Source organism: Zeus faber (assembly GCF_960531495.2).
Source record: "Zeus faber genome assembly, chromosome: 17".
Taxonomy (NCBI): Eukaryota; Metazoa; Chordata; class Actinopteri; order Zeiformes; family Zeidae; genus Zeus; species Zeus faber.
The window spans coordinates 17,514,440-17,524,609 of NC_137204.1; the positions used below are offsets into that span (position 1 = coordinate 17,514,440).

Sequence of the window (10,170 nt, forward strand, 5' to 3'; positions counted from 1 at the left end):
GGATTGAGAGGAGGATCGAGAAATGAGATTAAAACAATTCCTCTCATTTGTAGGGGAACGACGGCTGTTTGAAGAAATGGAAGAAAAATACCATTATTCTAAAGGTAAACCCACATATTTATTTGTATTTTATAATTAAAAAAATGGTATACTTTGATAATGCCGATGGGGGAAATGAGTTCTCTGCATTTACCCATCCTAGTATCGGATATTTCTAGCAGCAGTACTTTGCTGAGGATGGAAGTAGATTTTGATCCAAATTTTAATTTGAATACTTCTTCATAACATCTGACAGACATTCACTGTAATGCCACCCGTAACTGATTAGATCAAGTGATTTTCATTATTTCCTTCTTTTTCGCTAATGAGGCGTGAATGTGAATTTGTGAACTTGAATTTGTGTGAATATATAGCGCTGACACACACGCATGCACGCACACACACACGCACGCACACACACACACACTCAAACACACACACACACACACACACACACACACACACACACACACACACACATACACACACACACAGACTAACAATCACTTCTGGACCATAAGCAATTTATGTATTTAGTGTCTTTATAAAACAGATTTTGCAAAATATAGCCAAGGCTCATTCATTTAAATACACATATATAGCAAGAAAATATTTTCCCATTTCAATTGGAACAATTTCAAAGCAACAATTGTATAACATAAATCAGAAATGAACAATATGTGAAGAAAAAAAAGGGCTGAAACCCTGTTGCTTTACGACAGAAAACACAAGCATTACACAGCTAAAGCGACGGTCGATTAGTCCGAAATATACATCTTAAGACACGTATTCATAAACATTAAAACGAGGCTTATTCAAGTTTGTGAAATATCAAACTCCACATCTTTGGAAAGTTTCTTCAACACATTTAAAGATCATGAGCAATGCGACAGCAATTAGTAACACCACCATGGCCAAATATTTGTGTCTATGTACAATAGTGCAGACAAAAAGCTTAAACCATAACAAGGCAGTAGATTATAATTAACAGATCTTTTTTTTTTTTTTTTTTAATTTCACAAACAAAACTTCAAGTGGATTAATTTTGTCGTTGAATATTATTAAATAACGGTGTTGAAAATTTTAAATAAACATTGTGCCTCGCGGTTGAGCGAACCGTTTCTTCAACACGCCTTTTTTGTAATTGAACACATTTCAAACATTAAAAAAATAGCTGGTGAATTTTTAGTATTCCAATATTTTTCTGACTTTTTTTTCTTAGCTGATAAGTTTAGACCTTGATAAGAATTGGCTTTACATTCATTTTAGTCACTAATCAAAAGTGTAACAAATAGGAAAGTGTTTTTTTGGGGTTAAACAACATATGTATAGTTCATCAAATTTGTCATTCTTCATAGAGAATAGGTGCATCATTTATTTCACTCAGCAGTTAAACAAAAATCACAATAAGGCAAATAAAAATACAGTATTCTATTTGGGGTTTCCGTCTTAGAAAAATATAAATTGATCACTTTGATTGTGTTTGCCTCTTGTTAAATGCTCCCAAATCAAGGGATCGAAGCAGCTTTGAAACAGGATGACTCTGCAGCTGTAATTTCTTTCCAATTTTCTTATCCGGTTTTTAAAATAACCATTATTGATATCCCCTTCAAGACATGTTCCGGTGCCTTACCTTTCCACAACAGGATAGACCAAAAAAATAGAGACTAGCTTTCGTGTGTTTGTTTGTTTTGTTTTTTTTAGTTAGCCGGCTCGGGTATCGGCGGAGCGCGCTCCAGTCTCATGGTCCATGGGTCAGAGGTCGTCGCGTAGAACGGCGAGTGGCTCAGAACTTCTTCCCCCGCCAGGGTGAAGGCAAACATCCCCCTCTGCCGCCCCATCCCCTCCTCCGCCCTGTGCTTCCCCTCCGCACGCCGCTCTTCCCTGCCCTCCCTGCCGTTGTACCCCAGGCCCCGGTTGGCGAGGCCGTTCATCTCCCCCAGGCCGTGACCCTTGATCCCCTGGTAGGCGGAGTTCAGCCCGTTCTCCTCGAAGCGGTTGGCGGCGGCGGTCGGCGGGCACAGGAAGTTGCCGGCCGCGGCGGACGACCGCCAGGCGGCCGGCTTGCGTCCCCGCCTGGGCCGGGAGATGCGGCAGCTCTGTCTCTTGATGTGCCGGTGCAGGTGGTCGGAGCGCGTGAAGCTCTTGTAGCAGTGCTCACACTGGTACGGACGCACGCCCGTGTGGATGCGCAGGTGGTTCTTCAGGTCGTAGTTGTGGACGAACTTGGAGTTGCAGTGCAGGCAGATGTAGGGGCGCTCGCCCGTGTGCTTCCTCATGTGAATCTTCAGTTTGTCTTGCCTGGGGAATTTGACAGGACAATTTGTCAGTGTCGTACTGTACACGTAGGTGGCACTGTTAGCGCAAATTATCACAGTCTGTGTTGAGTCAAGCGCTGCCTGCCCTATTGACTGACTATCTAACACTGACACTAAACGTTACGATGCCGTTTTGAATCATTATTCAGTGTTTGAACATGAATATCATCATGTCTTGCGAGGCCATTGCAAATGCTGTAGTCACTGTACTCTCGCCAATTTGGCAGGTCACAGATGAGTCAAATATAACACAATAAAAAGATGATCCTTACATTTGAGCATTTTTCGCTAACCTTCAATGAGTCACGGTCCATTTTAAGAGACCCAGACTTGTGAAATCTAAATTCATTTCTGTGACTTCATAGCAAGACCGGGTGATTGTAACATGACAAGCTTATTGTTCACATACCTGGTGAACCGTACTTCACAGATTGTGCACATGTATGGCTTCTCTCCGGTGTGCGTTCTCATGTGCCTGGGTAGTTTCCCCGCCCCCTGGATGACCTTGTTGCAGATGGGGCATTGCTGCGACGCCTTCGGCTTCATCTTTCTTTCCTCCTCCAGCTGCCACGGCGGAAACAAAGCACCCAGCTGCGACGCAGAGCTCAGAAAACTCAGGTACGACCGGAAGTCAGCCTCGTCTTTGATTGGGCCCAGCGGGTGGCCCTCTAAAGACACCGAACCCGGGTTCATGGCGCCGCCCAGACTGGAACTGACAAACTCCTTCAGGTAGTCCCCGTGAATCAGGCCGGTCGGGATCTCCTCTTTCATTTCCTCCTTAATGACCTCCCGCTTTACGGCCAGATCCAGAGGCCTGGAGTTCTCGAGCGGCGAGGCACCCGGCGTGGGCTTGTGCCGAGTTTGGGGTGGCCCCGCCCTGGCGGCGGGGTGCTGCTGGTGGTGGCGGCCCGAGTCGAGAAGCTGCTGAGGGAAGCCGGGGAACTCCGCGGCCCACATGGAGGGGTAGAAACTGGGCAGCAGAGGGGAGAAGTTTGCCCTCTTGTCCAGTGCCGACAGGCGGGGATACAAGCCCTCCTGGAGGAGAGATTCGATGGAGAAGTCCTTCAGGGCTCGACTCTCCATGGCCTCCTGCAACACAGAGACACAAGGTGTCGGCTCATTCACAACTCATTTCCAAGGAAATCTATTAAAATACAAAAAAGACAAGTCGCAATAACAAATAAATGTGACGCGTACCTGTTTCCCTCTCATTGTGTCCGGGGACTGGGGTTGTCTGGGCTTTCTGTGGAGGTTGTACTTGTGGTGGTACTGTGAGGTGCTGGGAGGGGGGGAGTCCTCTCTCTCGTGGGGCTCCCCCCTGCTTTCGGACGACTGGGTGGACCTCTCGCTGCCGTTGTCCTCGTCCTCCTCCAGCAGATTCCGAGACCCTGCGTCCTCCTCATCCTCTTCCTCCTCATCTTCGTCTGCATCCTCTTCCTCATCCTCGTCCTCCTCCCCCTCGTCCTCCCCGATGCCGGCGCCTCCGCCGCCGGTGTCCATGATCTCCAGGCAGACGTTGATGATGCACGGGATCTCCAGCATCTGCGCCGCGTTGAGAATCTCCTTGACGTTGGAGGCGGTCACCGTCAAGGTGGACGTGTAGGCAAACTCCAGGATGGCCGTCAGAGACTCCGGCTCCACAAAGTCGATTTCGTACACCGCCGCCGTTCGCTGGTGGTCCCCGCCGCCGGGGCCGCCGGCCACGGTGAAGAGCTTCTTGAAGTACTGGCTGCAGGCGGCCAGGACGGAGCGGTGCGTGCGGTACTCGTGGTCCTGAACGATGAGGACGACGTCGCAGAGGAGCCCGTCGCGCCGCTGCTCGTTCAGGCTGCACAGGACGTCGCTGCTGTGGTTCGGGAAGGGGATCCCGATCAGGTCCTCTGCTCTGTGGTGGGCCATGCTCCCCCCTGTGTCCGTCTCCCGAATCTGAGTGCGGAACACAAACATCACGTCAGATGGGAAGGTCGGTCGTCGTGCTGGCGGGTTATTTTATGAGCTTTTTCTTTTAAAAATCCCAGTTTAAGGAGAGGCACAGGAGAAGTTGTGATATTGATATTGTTATGAAATGAATGCAGTTTTGAATAGCTGTGGTAATGAAACAATCTACCTCTATAGTAGCGTGTACCGTCAAATGCCCTCCTCCAAAATCAGCAACAAGTGATGACTTGAACAAAGCTCATTATGAAAGAACGTAAGACACGAGTCTTGCATTACAAGGATAAGAGTTTCGGATGTATGTGTGTGTGTGTGTGTCTGTGTGTGTGTCTGTGTCTGTGTGTGTGTGTGTGTGTGTGTGTGTGTGTCTGTGTGTGTGTCTGTGTGTGTGCATGCGTGCGTGCCGGGGTTGAGTTAGATTGCACTGCAGATGTAGTATCCAAGGCCGTCGTACAGTTTGTCGAATATCCGTTCCTTGATTTACATGCTGTGGTTTCCATGTCTGAATTGGCATTTGCTCAATTGTGTTTTCTTTTTTTTTTTCACCACGGACGCCTGAGGTTCTACCTTTTGATTCACTCTGGTGTTTACAGTCAATGGTAAAAACTGCCTCTGGCAACGTGCTCATTCATTCACGTCTATGAATAGAGTTTAAACTTAGCCGTCCACACTCAGCGGTCACTCCAGGCATGTGTAGATAAATACTTTGAAGCCGTCCCGTTTGCCACAGCTGCATTGTTGACGGCCTCCAAACGGACCTGGGCTGCGGCCACATCGACACGCACCCCGTGTCCTCCGCTCTCTCATTCCTGCTGCGGTACATCGTATAAAACTATTTCAGAAAAGCCCTTAATGTACCAGGTACACAAGTTGAATACCAATCAAATGCGTAGTGTATTCTTGTCCGCGTTGTTGCTAGGAAACTGTTGCCGTGTTAATATCAGTGATACGGTGAAGACGTAATTAAAAATGCCTATAGTGGGGGTGGCGGTATCAAATAAAGACCCTCAGACCCCGCGCTGCAACAACTTTGACGGGAAACTCGCAACAGCGAGGCTCATGGCACGGCGTCAAGTGGGAGAGGCGCTCCGCCGGAATGGACAGCCGATGGACTGTGATGCGTTTACGATCGCGAGCATATGTTGCATGAACCGTTAGTGTTCCCTCGATTCACGCGCGAAGTGTAGGGTGAGATCCGCTAAGAGATAAACGTCACATGGAGGAGAGCAGCGGTGCGCTCGGTTTACGGTTGCTGTAAAACAGCATTATTATCCCTTTTTTTCCTGTCCACATCAGTAAAAGCCCACAGTAGGTAAGTTGTGAAAGACTCCGATGAGGATAAGGGGAGATATCAGATGGCCATAAAAGTTCCCTAACAGGTTGCACAAACACGGCGCGGGGGCCCCTCCCTGGAACACCCTGCCAAGGCAAACAATAAGTGCCGAGCTTGGAACAACAGCGAGTGGATGAGAAGGGTGGGGGGAGGAGGGAGAGAGTGACGGAGAGAGGTGCTCGGCCAACCCTGCTGTGGTCCGTTTGCGCTGCCTCGCTCATGGAGCTACGGGGGACACGCGCTGCCGTGAGCGTTCGTTCGCCCCCGGTGCCCCCCGACCGGAGCGCCGCGCCCCTCCGTCCCCACTGTTTCACCCCACCCCCACACCCCCCCGGCTGCCGCCAGCCAACGCGGACTCTTAGCGGCCAGCCCCTAATTACACCGTGGAGAGGATCTGAGGAGGATGTGCCACATAGACAGGGAGGCGGAGGAGGGCACAGCTTTCCCACCGCGAGGTCCCGGAGTGACATTTCATCAGTTTAAGAGCCATAACCCTTCGGGCAGCCCCCACCCAGCACAGTGGCACAGGGTGGGGACGCCAGTGGTGAGAGTCTGGGAGGGAGTGTGATCATTCTTATTTTAGTGCGCCAGTGTTTTCCCCTCATACAGAGGCAGACGGGAATGCGGAGAAAAGATTTACGTTCACACAGAGGAACCATTTAAGCGAGCGGCGGCAGCCAGCAGTTTTAAAAAAGTTAGTTGGTACAACTGAGAAATGTGATTTGCGTGAAGTAAAATTGACGTTAAGTCCACCATTTTTGGGTCTAACTTTTTTATTGTCTGAATATTATTTCACCACAAAAAAAAAAAAAGTAATTTGCATATTCAAAACCTTTTTTTTTTTTTTTTTATAACGCATGCTGTTACAAATGCTCAAAACAAATTTCGCCGTCGTCGTTATTCAGTCATCATAACCCCCCTGACGCCCTTTCATGAACGTCTGCTAAATACCAGATCATCACAAGGTGCAGCAAAACCACACGGATCAAACGGGGTTGTATGAACAGGTGGCGGTGGCGTAGTGAACACGAAGCAGTTATTAAAGTGAAAGTTGGGTTATTAAAGTGGGGGTTAAGTCATTAAAGTGACCCTCCCTCCCTCCCTCCCTCCCTCCCTCCCTCTGCTGCTCGGGCCCTGTCATGTCTCACTGAGTCAGCGACGCTCTCTGCTCAGTCCCTCCGTCCAGACACCCCCCCAAATCATCTGTCACCTCCTCCCGGTGTCCTCTCCTCTCCACCTCCTCCCCCCTATGCGGCGCGCCATCCTCCTCTTCCCTTTACCTCTGTCGTCTCCTCTCCTACTCTCCTCTCCTCCCCCCTCGTCCCCTCCCCTCCCCTCTCATCCCCTCTCCTCCTCTCCTTCCTTTTCCCACCCCCCCCTCATCCCCTCCCCTTTTTCTTCTCCTCCTCCCTCCTCTCCCCTCCCGTCCTCCCCATCACCTCCCCTGCCCCCTCGTTTCCTCTCCTCTCTCCCCTTGTCCCCCCTCACCCCACCCTTTCTGCTCCTGCCTCCCCTCCCCGTCCGCTCTCCTTTCCCCTCCTCTCCCCTCTCCTCCCCTCCTCTATTTATTTTGTTCTTTGTGGCTCTTGCAGCTCTGCCATCATTATGCCCAGGGTACAGACGTCCCGACCGCTCCAGCCACGAAATCAACAGCTAATGTCCATCTCAGCCCCTGTCACAAACAGACACTCAATTGGCCTGGAAGGCACAGCAGCTAAAGCCCGGGTTTACCCCCGTCAGGCCAGCACGTCCACCTGACTCACCGGCCCTCAAAGCCAAGTTCACTCCTGTCACACACTACCCACAGCAAACACCACCCCAACTACTGTCACGGGTGGGCAATTGCTCGGGCAAAAAAAAAAAAAGACAATGCGGAGGGTTGACAGCCAAAATGCAAAGCCCTTATTAAGAGCAAAAGGCTCGTTTGACACCTGTCTGTCTGGGAGACACCCGGTCGGTTTTTAAAAACCAGTGAGTGCATTCGTTTGGAGCCAGCGGGTCTTGGTCCGGGGCGTGGGGTCAATTAAAAGTTGTTATGTCGGCGCCGCGAAATGTTTACTGTCAGTGTAAATATTTTGCAAAGGAGTAGTTTATGTGAACGTAGTGGACGTCAGTTAATTATCAATTCTAATTTACACGTTGAGTGGTTGCTTCTTTGTACCAGTCGGGGGGCGTTTGTGGGAATGGGTTTGCTTCTGTTTGCAGATTGAGGGTGAGAGCAGCAAATTGTAGAATAAAACTTTATATAATAATAATTGTATTTGATATACCAAAAAATCCAAATAATAATTGCATCTGTGAAAGTCATTGCTAATAGTGCCAACTTACCGATTGTTAACAGAGAGAGCGAATTAATTTTACTTGATTAACATATGAACGTACTAGCATGCAGTATTATTATTATTATTATTATTATTATCATTATTATTATTATTATTATTATTATTATTTGTCTGTTCCGCCTTAAAACCATTCCAAAACAAATGATGTAACATAAAGTGATTCCAGTCTTAAATTGTCTTGTGAAACAAAAGTTCAGTCGTAAATATTGATTGTCAGTGTCAGCAAATCAAAGGATAGTTATTAATAAAGCTATTATTATTATTATTATTATTATTATTATTGCAATTTTCTATTTTTTCCACATCAGCGGATACTTTCCCTTATTTGGTGTTAGTATAAAGCCGGAAACAAACTAAAGAACGTAGGCTAAATCATATATATACAGTATATATTCTGTATATATAACAAATAAAATAATTGAAAATAATGTGGCACATATCACAATGAAGCTGTTGCAACAGTAAACTATTGTTATGGCTGCGTTACAGGGTCAAAGACGTGTAGCGCGTGGTAACATAACGTCGTTTTCTAACACCTGAATGGAGACGTCATCACACGTAGAATTCTGCTGTTTATTGACGAACCGCCTGTTGGATTCAGTCACTTTGTGCCAATAATTTTATCGCTGAGCGGTGACACGTACAGTGAGGACGCGTGACATCAGGAAAATTTAAATCAAATCTGTCTGGAGGGAACGGCAGCTACTGTGCTATTTAAATATTTGATCCACTTTAGATATAAAACTTCAACATATCAAAAACATTTTCAAGCTTTGGTACCTTAAATGGTGTGACATTGGACGAATATTCCCATTGTCGCCTCCACCTTATAAGTGATGTGAATTTAGAAATAGATTTTAGAATCCTCACAAAGTGGACGGTGAGAAGTCCCAAACAGCGAAATGAAGAACAACAAAAACTAGTAAACAATAGTAATGACAACACGGGTTGTGAGATTTTGTCACTGCATGAGGCGAGACGTCCATGAGCAACAAACGCAGCATAAACAATAATTTACAGCTCGACTGCAAATCCATAACATGTTTTTTTTGTTTTTTTTCTCTCTCTCTCCCCCCCCCCCCGCCTCTTCTCACGTTCCCCATTTGCTTTGTTTATTCGTTTAATCTCCGGTGAGCGCATAGTCCTGCTCCCTGCATAACGGTGGTTGGAGTGAATTTCCGAGACCGAATTCTGAAGCACCTGTTGCTATGCCGGGTGCTTTTTTTTTTTTTATCAGGACTTTATAGCAGCGAGGCACCTGTCACAGCCTTTTCTGCAGACGACAAAAGTTCTATTATCACTGCATCATAGTTGAGTGAGCAGCATGGATGTGAAAACTGAGCACCTCCACCTCCACAACACGATATCCCTTTATACGTGACACTACGCTCACACACAGAGCAATGTGACAAATAATGCTGAAGATGCGTGAGCGCCCACACACACACACACACACACGCGCACGCACACACACACACACACACACACGCACGCACGCATACATCTCTACGCACTTGAATGCACACTCCCAAAACTTAAGCCTTGGACACACATTTCCACGTCTCGATGCGTCCCACAGCGTCCCTCACACACACACACACACACACACACACACACACACACACACACACACACACACACACACACACACACACACACACACACGCCGTACCTTTCGAGATGCCGCTTCTCTTGTGTTTGTATTCCCAGAATGCTAAGAAGCTGCGCTGCTCCCGGGGTGACCTCTCAGCATCGCCCTCCGTTCGGGGGAACCGCCGTCCGTCCGTCCGTCAGTCGGTCGGTCAGTCAGTCAGTCGGTCAGTCAGTCAGTCAGTCTGTCAGCCGAGCCGTCGGTCCATTCACAAGCTCCATGGACGCCCATTCACAAAACAATCAAAAACCGCCCCGGAGGGAGGAATATCCATTGAGATAAAGGAGGAGAAGCGGCGGACGAGCGGAGAGGAGAGTGTGGCTCTCTCTTTCTCTCTGTAGCTGAGGCTGGTGTGGAGTTTAGAACCAGCCTCTTGTTGTGTGTAGGGAGAGAGGGAGGGAGGGAGGGCGAGAGAGAGAGAGAGAGAGAGAGAGAGAGAGAGAGAGAGAGAGAGAGAGGGAGAGAGAGCGAGGGAGGAAGGGAGGGCGGGCAACAGCACTGCACTGTGGAGATGTCGCACCACTAGTTTTTATAGCAGGGTGGGTAGCTGGA

The 10,170-nt window shown here is 48.2% G+C and overlaps 1 protein-coding gene across 1 annotated transcript; it reads right to left on the reverse strand.

Annotated features, from left to right (window-relative positions):
• Nucleotides 1-571: 571 nt before the first annotated feature.
• zbtb7c (zinc finger and BTB domain containing 7C) lies at nucleotides 572-9,711 on the reverse strand. The gene is made up of 4 exons (XM_080018249.1): nucleotides 9,640-9,711; nucleotides 3,555-4,283; nucleotides 2,767-3,446; nucleotides 572-2,340 (listed from the first exon to the last, which is right to left on the reverse strand). The coding sequence occupies exons 2-4, from the start codon at nucleotides 4,254-4,256 to the stop codon at nucleotides 1,740-1,742; spliced, it is 1,983 nt and encodes a 660-aa protein (XP_079874375.1). The 5' UTR covers nucleotides 4,257-4,283; nucleotides 9,640-9,711; the 3' UTR covers nucleotides 572-1,739.
• Between the last annotated feature and the right edge of the window lie 459 nt (nucleotides 9,712-10,170).

Bases quoted from the DNA above. Each gene is read 5' to 3' on its own strand.
- zbtb7c (XM_080018249.1), bottom strand. From the start codon at position 4,256: ATGGCCCACCACAGAGCAGAGGACCTGATCGGGATCCCCTTCCCGAAC. The intron at 3,447-3,554 runs GTACGCGTCACA...TCTGTGTTGCAG, and splicing joins ACACAATGAGAGGGAAACAG to GAGGCCATGGAGAGTCGAGC. The intron at 2,341-2,766 runs GTATGTGAACAA...CAAATTCCCCAG, and splicing joins TGTGAAGTACGGTTCACCAG to GCAAGACAAACTGAAGATTC.